A 27,851-nucleotide genomic window follows, 5' to 3' on the forward strand; every position below is an offset into this window, starting at 1 on the left:
TGTATGCGTCTGGGTGTGTGTGGACGCAGTGTGTGCGTGATTCAGGCCATGTCTAATATGGGTCATTGGTTCGCTGACATGCTATATAAAGCTGGTATTTTGGCATAGACCAAAATCTGTGATGCACAAATCCCAGGGGCAGCGTGTGTGCATGTGTGCGCATATGAACTAACAAGACAAGCACACACATACAGTAGCGCCTAATTCATATGTGAACCTCCTCACAGTGTGTGGTCTCATCTTCCAGCGAGTGTGTGTGCTGCTTGGTGGCGCTGGAGGCTTCGCGTAGAAACATATGGCCTTTAGTGAAGGAGACAGATGACGGATAATCCCTTTGGCAGTCCAGTTTACAGATGCGCACACACACACACACACACACACACACACACACACACACACAAATAATCCAGTAGTTGCTGCATTGCATATAGATTATAAATGTGACACGATAGTTTAACAGTTTGAAACGTGATTTCCGTGCTCGACGACTGTTTTGACTTAATTATTGATGTTGTTAGCCTGCTTTGACTTTACCTCTAATTGCAGCTCTGCTTCACTCCATCTGACAATAACTGCAAATGAAGTAGGCAGGTTTATCTTCAAAATAAAATAAAAAAGGAGAGAAGCCTTGAAAAGAGCTCCAAATTCTTTCTTGCATGGAAACAGAGCCCATTTCCTTTTTTGAAAAGAATAAATAAATGACCCCTGTGCCTTACATCCCAACGCGTGTCTTCAACTATGGTAATTATGGATGGGTTTTGGTTTTTAAATACTGCACACACAAATTCCGACGCTGGCACGGCTGCTCCTGCGCAGCTTATAAATGAAACAGACAGCAAAGCACTTCTAAGCTCAACACTCCCAGTGTCATTTGACCTTAGTAGCCCAGATATAAGACACGGATTACTTTGAAAAAGAGTGTGTTGTGCTTCACAGCTGCATGATAAACACTCATCCTGAACACCAAGTCATTGAGGAAATCACATTAGATGTATTGTAAGAATGTCTGCTGGGCTTCACATCTTAATACTCATACAACTCAGGCGACGTTTGACTGAAACATCAGGTCATGACTGTGTGCAATAATCTGCTTTAAACAGAGGAAACCACATGAAAGCTTAGGTTTTCCTTTGGAGAGGAAACATCAGTAAGACTCTTTTCCTGTTTCTGTATAAACACAAACATAGATAAAGGTTTAATTATTCTCTCCGCTGGTTTGTAATTAGAAGCCATTATCAGGAACAGCAGTATTGTTTGTCTTGGTTAATCAAGCCAAACAGATGAGTTCTAAACATCACCTTCTTGCTCTACATAGTCATTAAGAACAGCAGCGGTCAATGGAAATCCTGCCCACAGGCCACACAGGGACAGAGTGGAATGTAAAGATACTTCACTTCCTTCACTTCACTTCATCCACACACACAGTCCCATGGTAAACTGTAAACAATGAACATCAACACCTAAACATGAAAAGCCCTCTAGGACATATTGTAATACATCCTGTATGGTGGATATTTCAAAATAAATTGAAGTCTCAATTCAAGCTAGTATGACGCTGAATTCAATTTGGGACAATAACATCAGAGTGGGGAGTTTTTCTTTACGAAAAATAATTTCTGCTTCAGTCAAACATTGCTGCATACAAAGGGAATGTAATGGAAAAACTATTCCCCAGTCTAAAATATGTTGTTTTTTTTCTCCACAACCATCTGGCGACCCCTGGAATTAATCCCGCAACCTCCTTAGGACAGTGGAAAACAAATGAGCAAGATACATTCCAAAAGTAAAGTCCTGGCAAAATATAACACTTGATTTCAATCAATACAAAGATTTATTCAAAACTATGAAACACATCTGTACTGTAATGTGAACAAAATGAAATGCAATTTATTACAAAACATAAACATAAAACTATGCATACAGCTCTTAAGCTTTACAATACAAATTCTGTTGAATGTCTGCTAAAATTCATTAAAAGTTATTAAAAGGTAAAACCTCTAGTTAATTCAAGTAAATGTGAAAGAAAAAGGATTTTTAAAAATAAGCCTTCTATTTTTTTCTATTTGACCTTCAGAATGTTTTCTCCAATCCAGACTTTGAGTAACATTAAGATGAGGACAGGGTGTAGAAAGACAAAATAAAATAGCATAATATAAAACAATTCCCAGAATGTCAAAGAAATCACCAAAATAAACAGCAAGACAGAAAATGATTTGGAATGTGTTGAAAATTATTTAAATAACATTTGTTGCACATGCTGCATATATACACTTGATAAGGAAAAAGGTTTGTACAAAATAACTATGCTGCTCTTTATTTGGTCAACACATTCTCAAATACAACAGCTTGGTCAGTGGCATTAAGCTTCAAACAGTGACGCTCTACCTACCCCTCTAGTGTCAGTTCCATGTCATGTCAATGGCTTCGCAGGTAAGTTAGCAATAATATATCATATGCAAAGTCACATCAGACTTTAAAAATAAAGCCTGCTGACACAGTGACATATTTTGACTTCTGAACTGTTTTAGGTTAAAATAACATGTTCAGACTTGTAACTTAACGTAAGCAGGCTGGATATGTAACATAAGGGGCATAGCTTGGATGTATTTACATCACTTTCTTCATGTAATACATCTACTTACTTTAAAAAAAATCCCTCTTGACTCTTGGTCAAAAGTGGACCATGGACCTTGGTGGCTGGAGAGAGGGTCCAATGTATGACCCATCTAACCACAACGACCACCCCCCAACTCTGAATTTTCACACTCTATACGATTTCGCAAGAGGGGCGCTTCATAAAGTGGTGCTAGAAGGTTCCTACAGCGTCAAACTTATCATAAGGCCATTTACCAGGCTGCCGAATTTGATGTGTTAGGAGTGAGAATGGGCTCAGTTGGTAGGACTTTAGCCCAAATAAAATCCTGCAACACAAATATTAGAATAGGAAACAAACATAAACTGTGACGAAAAAACTCCAGCACTGTATTTCTTCTTTCTACTGTAATGACTGCTTTCTCACTGTCTCACATCCAGTCTGTGTCTCTGTGGCCTTTTCAAAACGCACTGGGTGAGAACATCCCGAGGGGGGTATCTCATTATACTATTATTTAATGAGAGGAAAGGATATGGAGAGGAAAAATAAACTTTAGAAACTCATTGAAAGTCATTTGAAGGATGCAAAATAGTAGCCAGACTGCCCTGAGGTAAACTGGGAAAACTATTACAGACAACAGATATGCATCTACTAGCAGAGGTGTCTTAAACATCAAATTGAGTTGAGTTGGCTCCAATTATATTTAAAATATAGATATTTATCTAGTCTTGACAGAGACACATCAACCTTGAATTATTCAGATCTGAAAATTATTAGTTGCAGTCTCAAAAAAGTAAATCAATCACTGTTGCAGTATCATGTCTGTCCTCTGTTCTTGTCTTGTAGTACTGGCATTGCTGTGAGGTGTTTCTGAAGTTGTCCAAAACACGAGTTACGCTGTATCTTGGACTCCTCTGGCAGAGTCTTCCTAAATGTCAAAGGGTCTGGTGTTTCTGCCAGGATAGTGTGGTCTGTACTTTGCTTCCATTTCCTCCACCCAGGCCATGTTCCAGTCCCAAGCAGGAACAGGATCCAGCTCCCCAAATGAGTCACCTTCTGCACGAAATGACGGATACAGGGCGCTGAGGGGGGAAGCTGGTGGGGAGAAGTCTAAACACAGAAGAAGACTACATGTTGACATGCATTTCAATATCGAGTGCAGCGATTATGTTAAAACAGGAACCTTTTTGCCTTCGGAAAAGTAACAGAATAAGTAAACATTTCAAGAGCTCTGAGGAGCACCTTTCACGCTGATTCTCTGTGGAAAAAGCAAATTTAGAGGCTTCTTTGAAGCAGCTGTCTGTCACTGAAAATAAAACCAAAACAAACATTGCCAATTCCCATCAGCCAGGTTCTGAATTCTATAAAGGCACTGGTGCATTTCAAAGACCTCAGAAAGTGTTGCTGACCAGGAATAGTAAGAGTTCTTTTTCAGGCTGAAGGGTTCAAGCTATAGAGGCTCTGCCAATTAATGTGAGAGTGTGAAAGTGCAAATTACACTGTGTCCCAGTCTGAAACAGGCCTGCTCCTGCTGCTCCACTGTTTTCAGATAATTAGTCCACAATGTTTTTATCCTGAAAACCACTTAACCTCTGTGTGGATAGTTCAGAGATAGGCGAACCACATCTTATATCACGATACATGTAAAGCTGAGTATTAACCATTCCTCTGCTGAAAAGGCATTATTCAAAATCAATATCAAGTGACAATATCATTATGACAGGGCAGCCTATTAAAACGCTTCAAAGTTGATCTGTTATTTCTGTTCAGGAATCAACCTCCATTTTACATAAATGCTCACATAAATCAGCTTCATATCAGTTCCCTTATTAAATGATTCTCCAACCCTTAAAGGAACATTACACCCAAAAATGAAGATTCAGTCATTTTTCACTCACCCCAAGAAGTTTTGTTGTTCGCAAAATATTTCTGGGGCATTGTAGTATTCTCCTAAACAACTGTAGTAGATGGAGACTTGTTTAAATAAAAAAGTCTCCATACAGCTCTTCTGGCGTAATCCATGTACATTTTAGTTGATTTGACCAACATGTACCTCAATTAAGAACACACCTGACATTTTCCAAGCTTTTTCTTCTCTTGAACTCTTGTCTTTTTATGTCAGCACTACTAAAAAGATGCTACAATTGTAAGATAATAGATCAAAAGCTGAACATGTAACGTTCAATCTGACAATCTGAGGCCTTACTGCTGTAACTTCAGCAGAGTTCACGCTTCCAGGTAGCAGTTATACACTTAAGTATGCAGAGAATGCATTTTCTTGTTGATCTTGCTGAGTGGCACATATACGCATGGTTGAGCTGTGAAACGTCACCCGACTTTCAATCAGCATTGGGGTGAAAAAGTAATGACTAAATCTTCATTTTAGGGCGAACTGTTTCTTCAAAGAAGAAAAGTGACCACAGCTCTCGGTCAGCAAATCACTTTGAAATCATATTATTACATTTTAATATAAGCTATGTGAGACTGCATTATCAGCTGCAGAGAAAACGCTTAGTGTTTTGTTCACGTCGCACTGCTGTATGTGTGAAAAATGGCCAAGGTAGAAAACAGCCAAAAGTGAGAGTTTGGCAAATGGATTAAAAGTGAAAGGTGCCTGCAGAGGGAGAGCAGAGTGACTGATGAGAGGACTCAGGAGGGAGGGATGACTCATCTGCGGGTTCAATTCGCCGAAAAGTCCTAAGTAATTGCCTGGTGCCACTTCAGATATTCAACTCAATATATATGTGTCTCACACCAACAGACACATGCAAAACCACTGACATACACTGATGGAAAACCTACTCAGACATGTATGTATACATACTCTTACTGTATGTAAGCATGCAAGAGATGAGTACAATCCTCCAAATGCCTTAATTCTTTCTTAGAATCTTAAACATCAGAAACATAAGAACACTAAAAACAAACTTTTGTTATGAGTTTCGTGGTTCTGTTTGACATTAGTCTGCCTATAGTGGTGCATGTTACCATCACAGATGGACGGCACCATCTAGTGGAGAAGTATAACAAACACAACAGGAAAGGATGATTTAGCCACTAGCCATGCCGGTTTTGCTGTTTTATTTCCCAAGATGATAATGATGATGTGTTCAGTGGTAGCCTAAATTTCAGAGAGGCAAGATTGTTCAAAGTTAAAGTGAAAGGCAGCATTTGCCCCTCACTTATTACCACCCCTGAAATGCCCTTAAGCAAGGCCCTGAACCCCAATCACTCCAGTGGAGCTGTTCACTACAGCCACAGTCTGATCTGTTGGCTTCTGAGCAGCTTCCAGGTGTGAATGTGTAACTGTGTGAATGTGAATGAGGTGTTCCAGAAAAAGAGAGCAGTGAACTCTCCTTGAATACATAAAGGTAAAAAACAAACAAAAAAAACTCAAAAAAGCTCAACTAATTTTCCTGGTTTTCCATTCTAAGATGACCCTGTTGTATTTCTTCAGTGAGAATCAGTCAGTAGTAAACAAGGTTCCACTCTGCTTACCTGAGAGGGAGGCTGCACTCATAGTCTCCGCTGCAACTGCTAGCAAGCGGGCAAAGTTGGTGCTGTCATTAGTGTAGCAGCTGTCCACCGAGCTGATGAGGCTTGTACGTGCGCTGGCCATGTTGCCGTCCATCACTGAGCTCCAGGTGTTCCACAGTGAGCTGTCCCATTCGCTGTAGCAGGAAGAAGGTGTGCTCTGGAGGCGGGCACGTCTCAAGCCAATTGGTGGGGCCTCAGGCTCGTCAGTGTCAGAGTCATCCTCAAGCTGAGTGGAGCGAACTGGCCCACAGATGTAGCCCAAGTTGGGGGAGAAGGGGTTGGGCAGGGAGGGATGCTGCACAGGCAGGGCACTGCTGACAGACAGGGGTGGTATGGTCAGGTAACTGGATATGTTATAAACTAAGATGGGACATTGGAGAAAATACCATTTCAAAAAATAAGTTAAAAACTATTAATAGAAGGTGTGCTCTGCTTGTAATAAGTATAAAAAACAATAACAAAAGAAAATAATTGTGAGTATTGTGACAATTGTCACAATTGTATCTCACTGAAAAGTTATCATTTAGGTAACGTGATTGTGTCTTACATGAAGTGTAATTAAATACTTTGACAAGAAATTAGACACCCATACTTGGTAGGATAAATCGCTTTTTTCATGTCTGCACAATAATGACTGGTGTTTTTCTAAAATATAAGATTTTTAGGAACAAGTGAATAAAAGCTGCACTGAGCACCAGTCTCCTCTGTATCTTTACCTGCATCTCTCAGATTTAGGACTGAGCTCCAGATACTGGGTGGCTTCCTCTGCTGTCAGGGTGCCGCCCTGTTCATCATCCGTTGACATGTAATATGATGTAGCAGAAACGTGGCTGTAGGGTGGACAGTTCTTGTTGCTGTTGCTGTTGGTGGTGGGTCCTGGTTGCCCACAGTGGCCTGATGCAGCAGACACTGACTGGAGAGAGCCTACGTCCACTGTCAGCTTTGTAGAACGACTGGAGCTGAGGAAAATACACCAGACTGATATGTGAGACTCTGTATTCTTTTTTTGGCCCATTTTCTCTTAAATCATTATCATAATAAACATCAATGGATCCCCTACAATGCTAACACATAGGCATGAATCAACAATTAGGAAATATATTTAGTCACTTTCTTCACTAAATGAAATTGTCTGATAGATATACATTTTAAAATAAATGCAATAATGCAATACAGTGTGTAATAGGAAACCGTGGAGTTAAGAATCAGTATGTCATGGCTCTAGATTCATGTGCTTGTGTTGTGTCTTGTTGTGTCTTATGTTTTGATTTTCCATGCCCTCTTGTGTCTCTTGTCATTTCAGTGTCTCCTGTGTATTCCCTGTTGCAGTTTGTCTCCCTCTGTCCTCTGTGCATCCCCCCTTGTTACCTCACCTGGCCTCCTCCCTCCTCTCTCACCTCACCTGTTCCTCATCTCATCGTTAGTCTCTGCTTTCTCTCTTGTCTTTGTCTTTGTTGTTCATTGCTTCTGTCTGGTATTATTGTGCGTGATGTCTCCTCCAGGTTCCTTGTGTCATGTCTACAGTCTCCACTTTTTGGTATGTTTTTGCATCTAAATGATTAGTTACAATTATAATCATGTTACTGATAGGACTGATAAGTAATTTCATTGTTCATTTAACTGTCATCAATTTCTTGACTAATCGATTAGTTAAGTTTATATAATGTCAGAAAATACTGAAGTGTCCATCAGTGTTTCCCGAAGCTGATGTCCCCAAATGTGTTTATTTAAAAAAAGATACGCATAATTAATTATTAACAGTTGGCGATTAATTCAATGGCTAACAACTAATCAATTACTCGTATAATCATTGCTGCTCTAGGGTCATCCATCCAGTCAGCCGGACAGTCAGCCAGCTAGCTTTTTCCCCTTACTTTTCACGGTAGCTAGTGATAATGTCATACTTTTTATATTGTCTGACTATGAGTTGGGGCTTTTGTGACAGGTAAGATAAAAGATTTATGTAATCCCATCATTTACTTCATAATTCAGATAAAAATGAAAGAATATCTGTATAGCCCTAGTAGCTGAACTTGTGGTATGGGTTTGGGTCAATACTAACTGAATCTGCTCCAAGTATTTTCAATATCAGTGGTTAAAACAATTCCAGTTTCTTTGTGTCAATAAAAATACTTTTCTGCTCTGGAATGGACCAATGACATTATATAATTATTCAGCCAGATACAGGGATCATTAGACCCAAGCAGTATGAACTTCAGGTTTCACCAGTGACTAACAGTATTGGTCAAATTTAAAACTCTTCCATATCAAAATGCTCTCCTGTCTGCCTTTGCACATTCTGTGCCTACAGTTTCTTGTTCTCCCAGTTGGTAGTGAAAAACAACAGGCTTCAGGTCTTCTATTTACAGTCTATATGCGAAGTTGTACATTTTCCTGTCCTTGAGAAGCGGAAACTACCTTAGTTTCCTGTGTTTTAACTCACAGATATGTCTGCAAACAAGATCCTTATCATTTTTGTTTCCAGGTGTGGCCATTTCCTTGGCTTCTCATCAGGACAAAAACATACTTGGGGGGGGGGGGGGGGGAGTTTAGATCATCCTGTACCAATAAGGCATTAAGAAGACTTTAACATGAGAGGTTTGAAGCAAATCTGGTTTTTGAAACATGGTATTGAGCTTGATTTTGATTGCTTGGTTACCCATTTTTTTCAGTTGTTTTTTCTGTCTATAGAGATACAGGTTGCTTTAAAAGTATATATCATACATTACAGCCAAACCCAGCTGAACTACAACATATATGGTGAAACACTGCATAAAATTAGGTTTAATGTCATTGACCATACAGTGTGTACAGTACAAGTCCAATGTGTCGTCTACACAGATGTGAATGTGGTGGTTTATGACAATTCAGCACTGATATTTTCCACCGTTAACCACCCAGTACGAGCAGAGCGTGTCTCTTACCCTTCATCTGAGGTGAGGCTGTGTGTGTCTGCAGTGTCCTGTATGGGTAGTGGTGGTGGGGGGGGCAGCATGTCCACTAGGTGTAATGATGCAGAGTAATGCAGCAGGCGAGGACAGCCAGCAACTTTACCACACTCTTTCAGTCCAACTGGACAAAAACACAGGACATGTCAAAATAAAATGAAGCACATCACTAATTACCAATGCAAAATTACGGTATTACCATTATCATCCCATGTGTGTTATAGTTTGTTGTCTAGCTCAACTTTAAGCACTAATTTATTATTACTAGATTACAGTCCTGTTTCTAAAAGTGTAAATGAGTCTGTCTCTCCCACTTGCTGTCAGTGGCGAGATAATGGTGTGTGGATGATAATGGCTGTATAGATTTTGTCTTACTGTGCCGGCCTGATGGTATGTGACTGAGTCTCTGTTTGTAGATACTGGATGGACAAGCCTGGTTCCCTGTTGGCACTATGGGGACGCTGTTCACTGCATGCAACTCTGGGGATAGAGGAATGAGTTCAACTAGGACACATTACCCCATATCATATGATGATATATTGGAAAATATTCTAACCAAAACTGTATTACTGTCACATTCATATTATTTTACTACATTCTGAAGTGATGTATCAGAAGTTAAAAGGCAGATACAAACAAAGACAGAGGACTCTGACATTAACTGCAGTAGTGGTATTAACATAACATTCACAACTGTCCACCACTATTCACCCTGCTTGCTGTGGCTCTTCTCCCATGACTCCCTCAGCACGCCCATTTTGGGCTGGGGGCGTATTGCCTGTTTCCACGGTAGCGCCTCCTGACTACCAAAGGCCGGGGTCTTTGCAACAGGCTGACTAAATATCTGGATGGTCTCAGTTCCTTGTTGATACGCCAGACCATGAGGCATCCTAGGACGGCATTTGGGACTGCTGAAGGTCTTGAGGCCGTTGCCCATCAGGTCAACATAGAAAGTGCCATAGACGCCGCAGGTGTCGGTCACAATGGGGACAGCTGAGTCCAGGCAGCTTGGGTCCTTCTTGGATGAAACTGGGAGGCCTAATGAGACAGACATTTATCCAAAGCACAATTTATGGTAATGAGGTTTACTGTCCTTATCTACTAGACAAAGGTTTCATCAGAATATATGGTAGGAGGGTAATCTGTCACAAGTCTAAGGAGTCTTTCAAACCACTGGTACAGTTTATTTTATCCCAGCCAAGGTCAAAAACAAAACGCTGTCACCTTTTTAGCTCTGATTTGGTCTGGTATTGACTGAATATGGAGAGACCAAGAGCATGAAGTTATGCACTGACAATCTTCGATAAGACAGTTTTTATTATATCTATGTCGTCAATTGAAAATGGTAAAACAAAAATACAATTAATGTTTAACCTGATCTACTTCAATATTTCTGGTAAATATCTACTTCAACTTCTAAATTTGATGTCAGCAGAAAGTTTCATACAAGTTGGGACATGGACAACAAAAGACTAAGTTGTGGAATGCTCCAACACCTGTTTGGAACTTTTCACAGGTAGACATTGGTAACAGGTGTATCATGATTGGGTGTGAAAGGGGCATCCCCTTAAGGTGTTCACAAGCAAGGATGGGGTGGGGTTCAACACTCTGTCAAATACACGATAGTTTAAAGGATATTACTACAACAACTCAGGAACACTTGGTAAAGCTGTTGTCAGTTAAGTTTTTTTTTGACTTTTTTTTTTTTTTACATTTTACACAGTTTTTACACAGATTAACAGCATTCACATCACGCCCAAAAAAACAATGCATGTGAAAGGAGCCCCTGATTAGTGTCTCACTATATTAACAAAATCATTCATTTTATCTGCAGTTGGATAGACTAGTGTTCACATTCAGGTTATCATGTGTTTCAGGGCAAGGGATTAGACCACATTTTTACACTTCTCATCTGTGTCAATATGTGATACTCACTGGTGCTCCTGATCCCTGAATGTTTCTGACCTTGGGCCCATAAATCCTGATATTTCTGGTTGAAGGCCGGTCTCCAGCCTCCAGAAATCCAAGGAGAGTCTGGCGCTGCCATCCTGTAGAGGAAACAGCACATGTCACTTAAAGAAAAAGAATGCCTTAGTATTGAGTTGATCCATTCAGATTTAACTTGAAATACAATTGTTGAAATACTTAAAATAAAATTAGATTGGGAAATTTGATGACTTCAGTGACATGACATCTAACATGACATCATAATTGTAAACACCAAGCTCTGCCAATTTTCTCCACTTTACCTGTGTTTTATTATAAGATCTTCACTGGTTAGTCTGAGCAAACCTTAGAAAGAAATGAACAAAATTATACAAAATTGTATAGGACAGCTCTTTTTTCATCTTTAACATGGCTTTATCACAGACTTGAAGTCCTAAAGGTGTTACTGAGATTCAGCTTTAACCCACTGTAACTTATCACATTATCATATCAAATATGAAAAATGAGCCAGTGTGGAGACACACCTTTGGCCCTGCCATGTCCTGGTATCAAGTGGCCAGTCCTGCTGTGGCGTCTGAAGAGGAACACAGCTGTAACCATCAAAATGCACCACAAGAGGGCGCCAATGCTGCCGATCAACACTGGGTCTTGAAGCACAGCCAGGACCTGAGACAGATCCCGTCTTTGGCTCTCCGACTCAGGCGAAATGGCCATTTGTGGGTCTGAAAAGCAAATACAAAGCAGATGAAATCAAATATTAATCCTCAAAAATTACCCAGCTGAGTTTTTATTTTCTATATTCTTATTTTCATTTTTCCTCATCTATTTTTTGAATGTCAACTATTTTTGTTGCACTACCGTTTTGATGCACAACATGGGACAAGATTACCCATATTCATTACTTTGTTAACTCATACAGTGTCTACCTTGCTTGTGAGTGCCAGAAATCATTATGTTTTTTTTTTCCCTTTCTTACTTTATGTTTCAACATAGGTTTGGTATTATGGTATGAACTCACTATGGACTTTCATAGGAATATCTGATATTTAGAAATGTTTGCACTCAGTGCACTCAACAAATCTACTGTGGAAAATTATTCACCTGCCGCACATTTTCCAACTTAACATGGCAACTTTTGCATATCTGATTCATGTAAGTCTTCCAATAGGAAGTAGAAAGCTGGAGTAAGGGAAGGGACTAATGCCCTCAGCCTTTAGTCCCCGGCCTACATTTGTTTTGATGTCTCAAAATTTTAAAGGTGTGTTGTTGGAAAAATAAAGGCCAAAGGTGTTGTTCCACCCATGAGTACTCAGCAGTCATGTAATCATTTATAAATGACTACTAAATACTACTCATAGTTTCTTCGTATTTGATTTTTTAGGTCATATTTATATACATGGGTCATATTTGACCCCGATATAGAAATTAAAAGCAACATTATTCCTGAGCGCCCTTTTGCTCACTGATGACAAATCCATGGGGGTCACTCAGCCTTCCCACTCCAGCTCCGTTGACAGCTGCTATGGTGAGCCAGTACTGTTTCCCTGGTTTGAGAGTAGAGATAACGAGGTTGTGCTGGCCACTATCCACAGTCCAGTTCTGGTACTGCTGCTCCTCAGACTCCACACACCACACCTGGAAAAACAATTTGCATCCTTAAGACATCTAGGACCATTGATAAGAAAAGTATTAGTAAGTATAAGCATTATCCAATGAATACCTGGTAACCCTGTATGATACCATTGTGGGTGTCATGAGGAGGAGGCTCCCAGCTCAAATGGATGGTGTTATTCTGCTCATGGCTCACTGTTGTGGACACAGTCATCGGAGAGGCACTGGGCACTGCATAATGAAGGTTGAGTGCACTATTATCATCTAAACATGGCTATACTGGGTGTTCAACTTCAGTAAATCACATATAAGTTTTAAAAAGCAAAAAAAGGACACAACTAACTTTTATCAAAACATTCCTCACCTGTCTCAGGGACTCTGAGGTGCCGGGTGTTGCTCTCCCTCCCATACAAGTTGCTGCCATAGGGACGGACTTTGAACTCGTACTTGTAGCCTTTCTTTAAGGGGCCCACCTGAGTCTGATAGCTGGGCAGTGTCACCTTCCTTGCTGCCCAGTCCGAGCTGGCAGGCAGCAGAGAGCGATACAGAACCTCAAAGCCATCTAGGTAATGAGGCTGGACTGGAAGGGACTGGAGCTAGTAAGAGAGAAATCACAACTTGGATCACACGCCTGAAATATTGACACTTTCTCCGAAACGCTCAATTAGCTCGCTCATACCTTCCACTGTAGTTGGGACATGTTGGACCCAGTGGACACGATGGTGACATTTTCCAGAGTAACTCGCAGCGCTGACAGCTCTTTGTGGAGGTCTTTCTGTTTAGTGCTGGCAGCCTCTGGAAACACAAGGAGTTCTTTATATTTATGTTTTATATTCATTTGAAAAGTTTGTGAAATATATTTACATCAAGCTGATCTTTCTTTTTACCAAAAAAGGAAAAAAAAAGCTTGAAATAAATGTGTTTTTTCTCAACGTGTTCCATTCTATGTACATGTCACCAATGGGCGCCAGCGAGTGGTAGTTGTGTGCGCTGTGTACTGTTCACAAACCATTAGCAGTTTGTGCTTTGCTATTGTACATATGTGGAACTGTTGTAATATTTTGTACAAATACCTGATGAAGGCTTTGTAGATTAAACATCATAAGAAAATATAACAGCAGACAGTGTGCAGTTTTTTACTTTTATGCAGGTAATGTCGGAGAAAAATTCAATTACACTTACAAAAACAGAATTAGCTTATGAAACCCTTTTGCCAAACTCAAAAATCTGATTACTAGTATAGTAACAGCTCTTACATCCATACTGAAAACTTGTTTAATCTCAATAGCATAGAGTTTTTTACTAACATCATAATAAACTACCTTTGGAGTCCAATCAGACTACTCAAATTGGCTGCAGGGAAACCCGTCACAGCTACTTTTGCTGCTATAGCTTGCTGCTGTGGCCTGTTTCATCACAGAGGATTCAAATCTTTGGGCAATGCTTCTGAACATTTACTACTAGACTGAAATGAAACAATATCATTCTGCAAAAATAGCTATTAATAAATATATAACTGTATAGGCTATTTTTTGCAGTAATTACCTTTTACGTATCTCAGTCTGTGGTGCATTTTTCATCAATACTGCCATGCCCTGAGCAACAATATACTGATTTTGTAGGTAGGTCAGCATATCATATTAAGGCTTATTTGTGTGTGGGAGGAGAAACGCAGTGGTCAAAAAATTATGCTCAGCACTTTGAACTTATACTCTTAGTGAGCCAGCCGGCCCAAAACTAAACTGTCAACTGAAAAACAGTCCACAATGAAAGATATTTTGGAGACCCCTGTTTTTTCAGACATCATCTTACCTTGCACAACTAGCTGTGCGCTGGCAGTGACCACACCTATATCATTGGCAGCAGTGCAGATGTACTTCCCAGTGTCCAGGGCTGTCACATAATGGATCTGGAGAGTCTGGTCTGGGTTTACAAGATACCTTTACACATATATAAAGCAGTTAGTGATTTACATGTGCTGGCCTAGAGGAAAAACATTCAGCAGCTGAAAAGCTAAAAAGATGTTGGAGTACTTTAAATGCATATACATTTCATCGAGGCTGTAAATTTTGTGTCTTGCCATAATAAAGTACCTGCCATTCGGGAGAGCCCCCTGCTCCCTGCTCCAAACCACAGCAGGTGGGGGGTCACCTTTAGCTTGGCAGTAGAACTGGGCAGACTCCCCCATTCTCACAGACACATTTTCTGGCTTCAGTACCAACACGGGTTTGGCTGCAGTGGAAGAGAAGAGAACTCAGTACTGTATACAGTGTGGTTGGTTTGTAAAGGGGGATCCTTGCTGTCTTCATTGTTTAACAACCACCATTGGTGATGAAAACGAAATGTTTAAACTTTACGGTTCGTGTCATTCACTGACTTCCTTTCTCACTCTCTGACTCAGTCCCAAAATTATAGCAACAGACAACCAAATAAAATGCACTGTTACCTTGAGTACAGTTGTGAGTTTCTCTGGTTGGAACATTGTTGGAACCATTGGGGATAAATATGTACACAACTCAACAAAATACATCACAAAGGTCTAGTTGTTTTAATGCAGTAATATTACACACATATATATATCGTAATAGCAGTGATAAGCAGTCATGGGAATGTTTTCTTACCCAGCACAGAGAGCCGAGCCGCCCTGCTGTTTCTCGCTCCCACAATGTTGCTGGCCTCACACACATAGGCGCCAGAGTATTTCTTCTCTGCAGGAGCAATGATAAGCTTCCCAATCAGCTCCTACAGCAACAAGCACAGTGCAGACAGCAGGGAAGAGACAGGATGCACAGTTCAGTGAACCTTTTATCAGAAACATACACTTCAAATGTGATGTGTGTATGGCTTCAATCGCTTTGTGTAAGATAAGTAGGTACTATACATGATCCTCAGCTGCTCAATGTGAACTTGTGTCTACCTTATCTATTCTGACACTTGCAATATAGTACAATAGAGTTTATCCATCTGTTTGGGGTTACATAACATAGGCTTTTTCATCATGCTTTGATAGAGACAAGAGCTTAAGTTCTTAACTTATGTTTGTGTTTGCCATCTTCTAATTTCTGATTGGACATCATGTCTTATTCACTTTTGAAATCATGACAAAAAGAGACACAATGCTTGAGCAACATTTGGCACCTGGTGCACAAAGGGAGCCGTGAGATGAAAAATAATAACAAGAAGGAAGACAGGTGTTCAAATCTTTTCTCTGCATCATTGGTGGGTCTTTAAAGCAGGCTTTGCCTCTTTGATTCTTGTTGTTGCCAAATGTGTCCGTTATTCCCCTCCTTCAACCCACACAGCACAGGTGACAAAGAACAAATACGTTCATGGACTAATCAGTAATGACACAAATCTTTTCATCAATTTAACACTGGCTCATTAGGGGTGACAATCACAGAGAATCTCATGATACAATACGTTACGATATGGTGCACGAAACAATTGCTCACGATAACGATAGTATCATGATTAGGGGTGTCATGATTCTCCAAATCCTCGATTCGATTACATTTTCGATTCTAAGGCCACGGTTCGATTCAATTCTCGATTTTTACATTTATTTATTTTCAATAACGTATATCTTCAGTCAATTGGAAACTTAAACAAAATAACCTGCCATCTAGTTTCTGCGGAGCTTGTAAACTGTGGCTTTTTTGTTGACATAGCAACTGGAAATCCAAAATACTTCCACATCGGCGACTTCAGTGAAAGAGGAGGGGGTTCAAGTTCTGTCTATGGGTCTCCTGCATCTGCAGTTGCCATTGTTGGAAGAGTGGCGTAGCCCCTTTCAGGAATAGGGCGGTGCGTGAGGTGTGTGTGCGTAAGGTGTGAGTGGGCGAGCGAGAGTGAGGGAGCGTGCGTACGTGCGGACAGTGAATGAATGGGAGAGGAAGGAGAAGCGAAAGCGAAAGTGACGCCCACATTGAGCCACTCCCCGATCTGCGTTCTGCAGCCAGGGGTACTATTATGATTTCCTGACCAGCTTAACACATGAAAGGGAGTTCACCCCGAAGGTAAACACAAACATCGTCCCTGGAGGAAATCATCTCCCCTGTGCTTCCCGACCACGGTCCAGGAGCCAAACAGGAATGGTGTAACACCATGCTATCATTTGGCTGGCTGTAGCTAATAGCTACTGGCTTAGCTAGTAGCTAAGTTAGAGGAGGTTGACTCACAGCACTTCAACACGTGTGTGTTTTTTTTACGCTTGGCAAGCTGACCGGATGTCACATGGGGGCGTGGCAGCATCGACGATTCCATTTTTTAATTCGAAGTTCGAGATTGTGACTAAATTTCGGTCGATTTCGATTTAAAATCGAAATCGTGAAACCCTTAATCATGATACAGGGGTTTTTACAAGACATCATCTAACGATACACCATAGATACATCACACTCTGTCTAACTCAAGTCTACAAAATAACCCTCAACAAGCAAGGTGCAGGATTTGTGTCTTTATTCATTGCATCGTAGCATCAGTTTCACAAAATGTGACATAAACAATGTATAAAAAAGAGAGTAGGGTCCTAGCTTAGTGGCTCTTTATCAATTACAGTGGCTGCAACCTGTCCATGGACATGTGTATTTCCACCTCCTGCTGCTGCCTTTCCATTATTCAGTTCATATTTGTGCCATGTTGGAGATGTTACTTGTTTTGAATTAGTAAGGTTAAAATCTTCCATAAAAGTGACATATTTTTCAGTCATGCGACCGACACGTAAAACTATTCTCACAGTCATGCAGAGATGCTTGACTGTGATGAAAGTGATACTGTGAAGAGTGCTTACAGTGCTTACAGTGTAGTGGTGATCAGTGTTTTCGATGGGCCTGCCATCCCTCTTCCAGATGACATTAGGTTCAGGGTGTCCCACTGGGGGGCCACAGTTTAAGACAGCCACTTCCCCTTCTGCCACCTCCACATCACTGGGCTGCACAGCGAACTCCTCCTCCAGCACTACAACAACAGAGTCAGAGTTACCCCTCAGTAAGTCAACACAAACCATGAAAACTCTACTCTGAACTGGCAGGAGATTCTGAGCCGTCATTTGAAATTAGGTGCCTATCCCTCAGCAAGAGAAAAGGTGGAACAAAACAGAATAAAAATCATATTAAAACATATTCAGCTAAAGACTACCCTTATGTCTTTTGAATCAGAAGCTTTGTTTGTCCCGCAAACGGGGACATTTCTGTGTCACAGCAGCCAAATGAAAGTAATATTACAATGAACAATAATAGAAAAAAATTAAACAATATAAGAAAAAGGTAAGAAATAGAAATAGACTCCTCTTGTCTCATGGACATGTAGTACATCAATGGCTTCATGCAATGCTCTGTGTAAGGTCCAATACATCCCAGGCTCTCAAAGTTGAGTAAAACATACTTAAAACTGTATAATCACTTTGATACTTTGTGATTTTACCTTACTCATAACTTGTCTTAATGCTCTTAGAGACCCTAACTGTAAAACATAGTTATATATAATGGATGTTCATATGCTCCGTATTTGTGATTGGTGCTGACAGGACTGTTAAAGTGGCACATTCTTAAATCCCAGTCTGTTAGAATTTATGAGAATTCTTCACAAGAAGTCTAAAAGAAGTAAAGCCTCAGTTACACTCATTTATTCAAAACATATATAACATGATTATGTAGAAAAATATTCTCAACTTTTCTTTGTCTGAAAATGACTTTCTGACATACATGAACCATTCATAAAATACACAATATAACAAACTAATAGAAAATAATAAATACTAAATATTTCCTTATTTGGTGCAATAACTACTGTATACTCTATGGTCATTTATTTACTTCATGTCCCCTTCACCCATTGTGCAAGCCCAGTTTTTGACAAAGGAAGGAGTTAACACTAAAATACAGTTGAGAAAAAAAGTATATTTAAGTGAAAGAAATGGCTGCTATTAGTTTTATTTTTTCACTTAGAGCAGTGGGGTTTGTAAGACCCCAAATAAGGATGAAGCGAAGCCAACGATTGCAAAAGGGTTAAGTTAGTGTTTAACTTAAAAACCTGTTTAGAGCATTTTATGGTCAAGGTTGATATTTGCTGCTATCACTCATATCCCATTAATATCATCTAAAAACACAGATACCTGAAAAAACCCAGAATAAGAACTGTCTGCCATCCTGTGCTGCCCTGTCTGTCCAAGTCCTTTAAGGTCGATTATACAACAAGTAGTTCCGACCAAGCAATCTGTTTGGTCAACAAGAATTTAGAACGTGCTCAAATCAGCATGACAGCACACCTGACTCATTACTCAAAATATTACTTCACCAAGTCTGTGGCAACATTGTACCCATCTCCATGGCAACATTGTAACTGTCAGAGCTGGAGTAGGAAACAGTGGAAAAATAGGCTACAAAATGGATCGGTTTGTTGTTAATTTGATTTATTTGGCAGTCTAGTTTGGATAAATCTGGAACTTTTGTTCTTTATAATTAGATAATAATAACATAAAAATTAAAGAAGTCCAAGCTGTGTTTTTTTAAACATTATTTTATTACTCATGAAAATAAATCACAAACCACCTGTCAAGCTACCAAAGTCACATTTATAGAATAAAGTGTCCTGTTTTAGCCGAGAGGGTAACTTATTCCCTTTGGTGTGAGAGAAACTATTGTGACCGCGGTGAAAACGTTTTATAAAAAATATAAAAGAAAAAAAATCAACATCTTTGTTATAACTTGGGCGATAAAAATAAGCATTTTCTGTTTATCTGTGCAGTATTGACTCAGAGTTCACTCATCTGGGACTAGAAAATCCTTTCTGTTGCTAGGTATGCCCTATACACAATCATTAGAGTGAAAATATTTGAGTGAATAGGTTTTCTCCACAGAAGAAAACTGCTGGTAACAAACACTTGGAGCTGTTTCTGAGCCATAATCAAAAGACAAAACCAAAGTTCATTTGAACTTTCCTTCATTGCCATTTTGTCAACTGCAGCTTTAAGTGTCCTGTAGAGACCCCAAGACAAGCAGCTATTGCATGTTGACTGCCACACTGGGATCCAGATAAGTAAACGGTGAGGGTCCGAGGTCAGTTAGCACCACTGATTGACCCCGTCCTGTCCAGCAAACATTGACATTGGAGCTCTGTACCCTTTCTGTCTCTTTCACCACATAAATCTTCATCAGCCCATCAGAATAAATATTCCTAGTAGATGAGCATGAACAAAAATGGCAGGATGTGCTAAATATTGCACTGAACTTTTCTTGCTGAAAAATGGAAACTAGTGGAAAACCAAGAAAGCCACCCTACAGAGGAAACACATTTTGGACATTTGAATCCGCGATCCCTTGGACTTAGATGTTAGATGCTTTGACTTGTGAATATGTCTGAACAGCAGAAAGATCTGGGACATGGATGGACATGCCTGCAAAAGTGAAGTGAAATCTATATTTGGTATGATTGATTAATTTTACTTTTCAGAATTTTTTTCAAAAGAAATGACAATGTAATATTCATGATACTGAGCATTAGTTTTCTCTTTGTGTTTTAGGAAAGATTGGTGAAAACCTTACTAACAGAGATTAAATATGATGTCCTGTTTTATTTTTTATTTATATGATTTATGGACTACCTGCACCTTTACAATCTATGAGGATCCCCCATTCTTACCTGCAATATACAGAGATGCATTACGGCTGATGGCCGTGCCAGCACTGTTCCTGGCCACGCAGGCGTAGACACCCTCATGTGACTGACCTCGGCTTCCTTCTCCCACACTCAGGAAGAAGAGGCTCCCCTCTAGCAAAACCAGTGGCTCCAAATGTCCATCTGCATTCAATGTTTTCAGAGGCTGGCCGTTTCGCAGCCACTCAATGGTTACTTTTGGGGTGCCATCTGCCCGGCAGGAGAGCGTGGCGGGATTCCCAGCTTTCACCACAACATCAGACGGGTGGAGGACAATGCGGGGTGGCATATCCTCTCCACGAACTCTGTAACCTGAGGAGATGACAGATTTGTAGAAAATGTAAAGAGCATCCAAGTGTATATCTAGTAGCAGAGCAGTGACAAAAGTGTGTATTGTAGTTCTGTTTAATCACATTAAATGAACAGTTCAGATGTTTCCATCATGCGGATTGAAAGTTTGGTGAAATTTCATAGTCCACAAAAGATTTCTGGAGCTGCACATCAAAACAGTGTTACAGCATTTTCCTAAACAACTGAAGGTACATGGGGACTTGTTTTAAAACGTAAAAAAAAAAAAAGACATGAACAGAAAACAAGTTATGGCTGGAAACAAACTGTTTGGAAAAGACGTAATTTACACCTTAGTCACGCTGTCGAGCTCATGCACCTACTTGAGAAAGGTGCGTGCTAAAACTTGAAGATTGCTCCTTAAAAAGGTTGTAAATAACATCTTTTCAATGTGTTTTCTTTTTTGGGGGGGTTTTCCCCATCAGCTTTAACTGTTTAGGAAAATGCTGCAACACCTTTTCTGTGAATCGCCATAAATGTTTTGTGGACTACAAAACTGTATTTAAATTTTTGTGTAAAAGTATGTCAAGTATTGCAACAGTGCTTAAAACTGAATCTGTGGCCGGCCATTACTGAATGATTGTAACTTACATAAGACTTTTATGATGACAACGATGAAAATGTAACAAATGTCGATCGGCCATGTGTGCCTGATACCCAATATGCTCAATAAGATCAGAATCTGCACTGATATCAATTTAATAGATTTGATCTCACACATCAGAAGATAAGAGTATACAATACAAGTATCATTTTGTTTTGTATTGAGAAGCCACACCCAAACAGCAGCACCTAGCACTATGCATCACCACCTCTGGGTTAATTTTATCTGGCAACAGAACACCCACAACAAACAAGGTTAAGCCTTGCTACCAACAAACAATGTCTGTTTGCATCCAGCAGCTATGGAATGCCATTGTTTGAACTTCCCATGAAGCTGCATGACCACACTGAAGGAAATGGGGAGACTGTGATCAGCTTCCTGACAGGAGAGGAAGCTCGAGGGTCTCAGGAACATCAACCCTAACAAAGGCAGACTCGAACTCCCCCATCAATAGCATATCCGCTACAGAACAAAAGACATTGTGGAATTTTACCATGGACTTGTTTTGACTGATTTGCAAACAAAAGGGAAAATTCAAAAATGATGTTGCAATTTCATGTCAGAAAGGCCATAGGTTTTTAAGGGTTTGAGAGGAACATTCACAAAGGCTACGTCCCGCCTCATACACTCACATTTTTTTTTTTTTTTGATAAAATCTGAAACTACTTGTTGCAAGCTGATTATTAATTCAGAAACAGTCACTGCCAAATCCTTACAAAGTAAAATGAGGTACCAAAACGTTTGAAAAAGATGAAAAAAACACCAAAGCCTGTAGATGCTCAAGAGCCACACACATTAAGAATCATCTACGAAATGTTGTTTTTTTCCTAATCTGGCCAAATATTTTTGGCTGCCTTAAATAGGCAGGAACAATCAACAAAGGGGTTGTACTCCTTGAGCTGTTCCTTCATTCACTATAGCCGGAGATACCTTTAAATTAAAGCTAACAATAGCCTGTTTAACCTCATTGTCACTGAGTAAAGAATAAAAAGAGGATGCAGCCAAAACATCAATGCATCACAAGTCAAAGTGTTCATAGGGCTCTGTGCATTCCTTTAAGCTGTTTTCTCAGGAGGAAGGTTGCGATGAGGATGCTTCAATGTGTTTGAAAAAAGTATTCAAAACGTGTGGGAAAGCAAGGCAGCCTCCAGCCAAACAACACACCATCACACTCAACCCCTGTGCCCCACATGTTGGCACAAAGACCTTGAGAGGTTCTGTTGTGTGTCAAGCTGAGATGACTGGTCCTTTAGTTGGTCAATTAGTGGATCAACAGAAAAGTCAGTGACAGCAAATCAGATAATTAATCATATATTTAAGCAGGACCCACATTTCACTGTAAAATTCTCATACCTGCTTATTTGCAGGGGTTTAGTCTTTTAAAGTGAATATCTTTGAATATCTGACATTATTCACCAAAAACTGACAACACTCAAATGATAACATTAAGTATGAGCAATCAATAATAATAAAAAATAATAATAACTGGTAGTTTCAGCCGTTTTCAAGGATTTATGTTGACAGATTTGCTAAGGATTTCTCAGATTTTGCCAAATACAGTGCAATGTGACCTACAAGTGAAACCTCTGGTCACTGTTTTAGTTCTTTGATACATGAGGTGAAGTGTAGTCTATTTCCTGCCAGTTAGGCTACTATTTAAAACAAAGAATGAGCAGGCAGTGTGGGCATCATCCCTGGTGGTTTCAACTGATGACCCATCACCTAGCATTCAGTTTCAACACTGATGCACATGATGAGGAGGTGCTGAAGACAGAGAGCCAGCAGCAGCCACAGACTTAATGTGTAATATTTATTAAGTTTCGGACTTCATCAAATCCATGTGGTAAAAAGACTATCACCGCCATTTTAAGACACGTAACTAGTGTATAGTAGGTTTCGATCAGATTGTTTGCTGTGCTTAAAGGTTGTGGCATTAAGTTAACACGTGAATATAATAACTAATTGAGTATTTTTCTGATTCTGAATGATTCCGAAACCCAAACGTACTCACCTGACAGAAGAACTCCAAACACTGGTAACAATATGCTCATGAAAACACCTCTGGTCGTCATCACTGATGTTCAGCCAAGCTAACGTTAACAGTCATACAGATAGCTTAAAGTTACTTCACCATCCGGCTACCGTTAATAAGTTTTTTTTAAATATATATATATTAAGCTAGCCAGGCAACTGACTTTTACGCTTAATTTAACTGAATATCCAACCAATATCTCCTTTCTTTTGTTTCCAGCGACAACGACATTCTAACTTTCATGCCAAAAACACTTAAAAATGCCGTCCCGTAATATCAACGCCAACTTGAATTCGCCGTCAGTAACCGCACCAACGTCAAGGTAGTAGCAGTCCGGAGCTTCCCGTCAGTCAGCTTTTCAAAATAAAACAGTCGTTGACACAAGTATGCTCCGCTGGTACTAAAAGGGCACCGTTTATAAAATAACTCAAGTAATTTGATTTAATTCTAATGTGCCATATGATTTTGTCACATTGCACCCCCCACGGTGTTAGTTCTTGTTTTTTTTTTTTTTAATTGCCTGCGACTAATTCTCTCAGTTTTAATTTGAAGACAGTACCTCCAGCTTCCGGCAATATTCTACCTTGCCGTACCAAAAATCGACATGACGCTCAACAAGTGGTCAATGTGAAATTATAATAGCGTGTGGAATCTGACAGATGACAATGAAACATCTATCTATCTATCTATCTATCTATCTATCTATCTATCTGTTTGTCTGTCTGTCTGTCTATTTATCTGAATGTGCATGAAAAAGTATTGATATTATTTTTTATCAGCTCTCATAAATAAGAAATTTAATTAAGGTATAAATCTATTTATTATATATTTCCTGGTGGCTTGGTAATCTTCTCCACTTCCTCGACAGATGCACCATCAAACTGAGGGAATTAGCAGAATTTCCTACCCTGAAATCCCAGAAAATGTGATTGTTGCTCAAACTATTGTGTTTTTCAGGGTTATCTAGTTAAATAAAAAAGTTGTAGAGGATGCATTCATTCTTGCTGTCTTAACATAAATCACACTTCCATCTTTTCAGTTTATTTGTGACAGTTTGTGGCAGCAGCTCACTGCTAGGGAGGCGGGAGGGTTGATTCTCCCATGGTTCTAAACAATAGCAGGAAATGATGTATCTGTAGAGTATTTCATCTCTCAGATAGCAGCTTGTATTAAGGGGCGGTGAATGTCGAGTGTTTTGTTTGAATATGTATTGCACATTAGCTGAATGATAGGATGTTTTTTTCTTGACATAGGTTATCACAAAAAAAACTGAAATCACTGAATTAAAAGAAAACTCACTTTAACTTGTAGATAAAAACATACAGATTGTGTGTCCCATTCCCATTCTACACAATAATTTAAAGCCTGGTTTAAGTATGTTGGTTGTTCGCACTGTTAGAGCCAAAATAAGTCGGACTCGACTTAGATTGTGCTGTTGGTCAACACAATTGTCCCACAATGCAATCTGGAAGGGAGCGGTGCCCCTTAAAGCTACAAGAAGTCCAAATAAACAACACATTGGTTTAATTTCTGGGTATTTAATTCTATCTTTCCATTTAATGCTACTTTATACTTCTACTCCACAACAATTCACAGGCAAATATTGTATTTTTTACACTACATTTCTTTTGACAACCTTATTCATTATAGTTACTTTACAGATTTATTGTATTTATTAAAAACACAAAATATTAACACCAAATAAGTTATGATGTAATATTAAAGATTAAGATCCCTCAGGGGGACATTTTACCAGTCACCCAGCAGACAAACTGTAGTAGTCAAGCACCTTAACGAGCTTCAACTTTTAGGTGACAAACTCATTTATGCATGAATAATTATAATGGAATAAAGTGTAAAAAAGTAATGCAATCTAGCTAAAATATGACATTGGGAAGGATAGAAAAAAGACAAAAAAAAAACAATCCAGATGCTGAGTTACTTCCAAGTCCTATCACAGCAAAAAAAGGGCGACCCAGAAATAAGTGGACTGCCACTAGTTCATTCCGTCCAATGGCTCACATAAATAACGTATTGTTTAGTGAGCTGTTCATTGTGAGGCTCAGAAAAGCCCGAGGCTAAGTGATGGATGTTTATATTGATCGAACAACTTGGGCTTGATGGCCCCGGCATCGGCCAGCTTTCAGTCTGCAACAAAAGGTTTAGAGAGGATGAAGGATGAGTCCCGGCTAAACACAACCCATGGGAATGGTGCTGGGCTGAGATGTGCCGAGGGAAGGAACCTCTTTCAGGCTGTAGACCAAAGGTCAGGAGAAGTATTGGAACGAGCATAGAGGGCGGGATGGAATACGAAAAAGAAAGAATGTGTCAGCTATAGTGAGGAATGTGATAAAAAGTGACTTCAGAGTAAATTCAGAGTGTAATTCAAATGTGTTTTGTAAAGGAATCAACAATCACTGTCAACATGAAAGACTTCTTTAAGCTTGTTTAAGCAAAAGTGTATTCTGGATTGTGACACGCTGTACCTCTGTTTCCTAGTGACCCAGCTTGATTGGCAGAATGAAAGAAAAAGGGTGACAGCACAATGTTTATCTTCAGTTTTCCTTTCAGACAATTATGACTGCATTCTATTATGATCACATCGGGGAACACTTCATAATACCCAGCATTTACAAATGGTACATTTCTGTTAATTCAACTTCAGCTAATGGTTATTTCAGGTGAACAAACAATGGCATGACAATCAATAATGTTATATGCAATGAAGTGAGCAGATCACTGTTCTGTTTTTAATTGTGCACAGTTAGAGCGTGATTGCGATCTGCACAGTAGCTTTAAGCTAATAGCTTTCCAACGGTATCAAAGGACATTTCCTGAAAGAAAGTTTAACCCAAACTGTTGCCTTTAGCATTTGTTTCAGTGCAAAAACCCACTTAACCTTGTTTTAACATATTGACGCTTCATAGTGTCTTCTAATCATTTTGCATTTCAAAATTATTTAAACTCATGACATGTTTCAGTAATCTACTACAGACAATGTCACATTAGATCCGTTATACAACACAATGGGTGCTCATATGATGTTCTGTATTCGTGTTCAGTGTAGACAGTACGTTTTACACAGTGTTACCTCTCCCAAGACTCAAATCAGATTTGTAAGTTACAGTATGCATTCATTTACAACCATCACTGATAATAGAATAGAATATACTTTATTGTCCCCTCGGGAAACTTGTCATGCACTCAAAGTGCTTAGTTCAAAGTAGTAGCTGCCCTTACAGACGATAAATACACATAAATTACACATAAATGGCTGATTTGGTTTGGTTTAAAGTTGTTATAACATGCTTTATAAGCATTTGTAGAGGTTTTTATAGTATACTTAGACTAAACTAGAAGTAGAATTTATTCTGGCTATTCAAATAATGTTTATAGATTAATTACACAGTATTTATCTACCAGTTCAAAGTATAATAAACATCAGTTGCAACTTTACAATAAACACATGCTCAATAAATGGTTTATGATGCATTTTAAAGTTAAGTAATTATACATTTAACATTTATTAATTATGATGAAGTGTCACCTCATCCAAGCTGCAAGCTCAGTTTGTGGCAAAGAGTCACCACTTCACTACCTTTCTACATCTTGGGTTTTAATGATGTCACCCTAAAAATAATATTTCAAAGCGAAGAAATTTGTTATTTATTTGATTATTATTATTATAATTTCTTTTCCTTTTTTTTTTTTTTACATATACAAACGTGGAGTCTGTGGGACACCAAACAAGGTAAGTAAGATCAATGTCAGAAGGGTTAAGACATGTCTAATTTTATTCATATTTATTTTTATCTTTAAATAATTTCGTACGTGGTCAAATGACTCAGTTTAGCAGCTGATCTTAGCTCATGAGATGCTTAAGAGGAAGTCTACCTAGTATTGCACTGCAACGTATATCCAAAGACCTTGCATGACAAATCATGCACCTGTCCATGTACAGCAGGTGGCAGCTCATCAGAATTGTGTGCCTCCAGTCTGAGAAGTTGTCAGAGTTAAGGACTCACCTTTCCTGCGATGTGGCCTGCTCCTGTGATGCGTGTGCTTGTGTCCGTCACCGTGACGAACATGCTCCTTTACCCGGCTTTTTGACCCCCTGTTTGATCCTGTCTCTGTAGGACAGATGTCCTGGCACGTGCACCTCTGTGAATACTCTGCCCAGGTGTAGAAGCAGGACACCCAGAGAAGCCACGCATTGACCTGCATCTTCAGTCAACGCTTCCTGGATGCCAGAACTGAACCCCTACTGCAGCTCCTCTGTATCATCCATACCCTCAGCAAATACTGACTTTCCCTACTGTGGTATCCCACAAACATGTGACCTGTCCTATACACCACTTGTTAATTGGAAATAGTCAAACACTATGTTTTCTTCATATTCCTTAAACATGGCTGTGTGCTCCTCTTCCCTCCCTCTTTGATTTGGCTCTCTTGGTCTCCCCATCGCCCTCCTCTTTGGGTCCTTTTTTCCCCCCGAGGAGGGGGAAGCTGGGGGGAAACAATGATCAAAAAACAAGTTTCAGACCTCATGCTGAGCGAATAGTGAGGGGAAGGGGACCA

The 27,851-nt window shown here is 39.6% G+C and overlaps 1 protein-coding gene and 1 long non-coding RNA gene across 6 annotated transcripts; one reads left to right on the top strand and one right to left on the bottom strand.

Annotated features, from left to right (window-relative positions):
• Positions 1-1,808: 1,808 nt before the first annotated feature.
• robo4 (roundabout, axon guidance receptor, homolog 4 (Drosophila)) lies at positions 1,809-27,525 on the bottom strand. Of its 5 annotated transcripts, none has more exons than XM_030438700.1 (19): positions 23,253-23,613; positions 20,275-20,601; positions 17,426-17,592; positions 15,258-15,378; positions 14,730-14,868; positions 14,449-14,576; positions 13,316-13,431; positions 13,001-13,232; positions 12,746-12,867; positions 12,489-12,660; positions 11,550-11,747; positions 11,328-11,370; positions 11,014-11,126; positions 9,790-10,116; positions 9,454-9,558; positions 9,055-9,202; positions 6,847-7,089; positions 6,092-6,444; positions 1,809-3,703 (listed from the first exon to the last, which is right to left on the bottom strand). In XM_030438700.1, exons 1-19 carry the CDS (start codon positions 23,311-23,313, stop codon positions 3,522-3,524), a joined length of 3,297 nt encoding a protein of 1,098 aa, XP_030294560.1. In that variant the 5' UTR covers positions 23,314-23,613; the 3' UTR covers positions 1,809-3,521. The 5 variants fall into 5 exon arrangements, with proteins under 5 accessions (XP_030294560.1, XP_030294559.1, XP_030294558.1 ...); XM_030438699.1 differs by lacking the exon at positions 23,253-23,613 and adding an exon at positions 27,299-27,525 and having other exon boundaries at positions 1,813-3,703; positions 6,092-6,441; positions 17,435-17,592; XM_030438698.1 differs by lacking the exon at positions 23,253-23,613 and adding an exon at positions 27,299-27,525 and having other exon boundaries at positions 1,813-3,703; positions 17,435-17,592.
• On the top strand, positions 25,313-27,523 carry LOC115594558 (uncharacterized). Its single transcript, XR_003986517.1, has 3 exons — positions 25,313-25,539; positions 27,005-27,024; positions 27,410-27,523. It is a non-coding gene; the product is annotated as an uncharacterized LOC115594558 (long non-coding RNA).
• Positions 27,526-27,851: the final 326 nt, after the last annotated feature.

This window comes from Sparus aurata, chromosome 13 (genome assembly GCF_900880675.1).
Source record: "Sparus aurata chromosome 13, fSpaAur1.1, whole genome shotgun sequence".
Classification (NCBI taxonomy): Eukaryota; Metazoa; Chordata; class Actinopteri; order Spariformes; family Sparidae; genus Sparus; species Sparus aurata.

Bases quoted from the DNA above. Each gene is read 5' to 3' on its own strand.
- robo4 (XM_030438695.1), bottom strand. From the start codon at position 27,497: ATGCAGGTCAATGCGTGGCTTCTCTGGGTGTCCTGCTTCTACACCTGG. The intron at 12,868-13,000 runs GTGAGGAATGTT...TTCATTATGCAG, and splicing joins CCTCAGAGTCCCTGAGACAG to TGCCCAGTGCCTCTCCGATG. The intron at 12,661-12,745 runs GTATTCATTGGA...TTGTTTTTCCAG, and splicing joins GTATCATACAGGGTTACCAG to GTGTGGTGTGTGGAGTCTGA.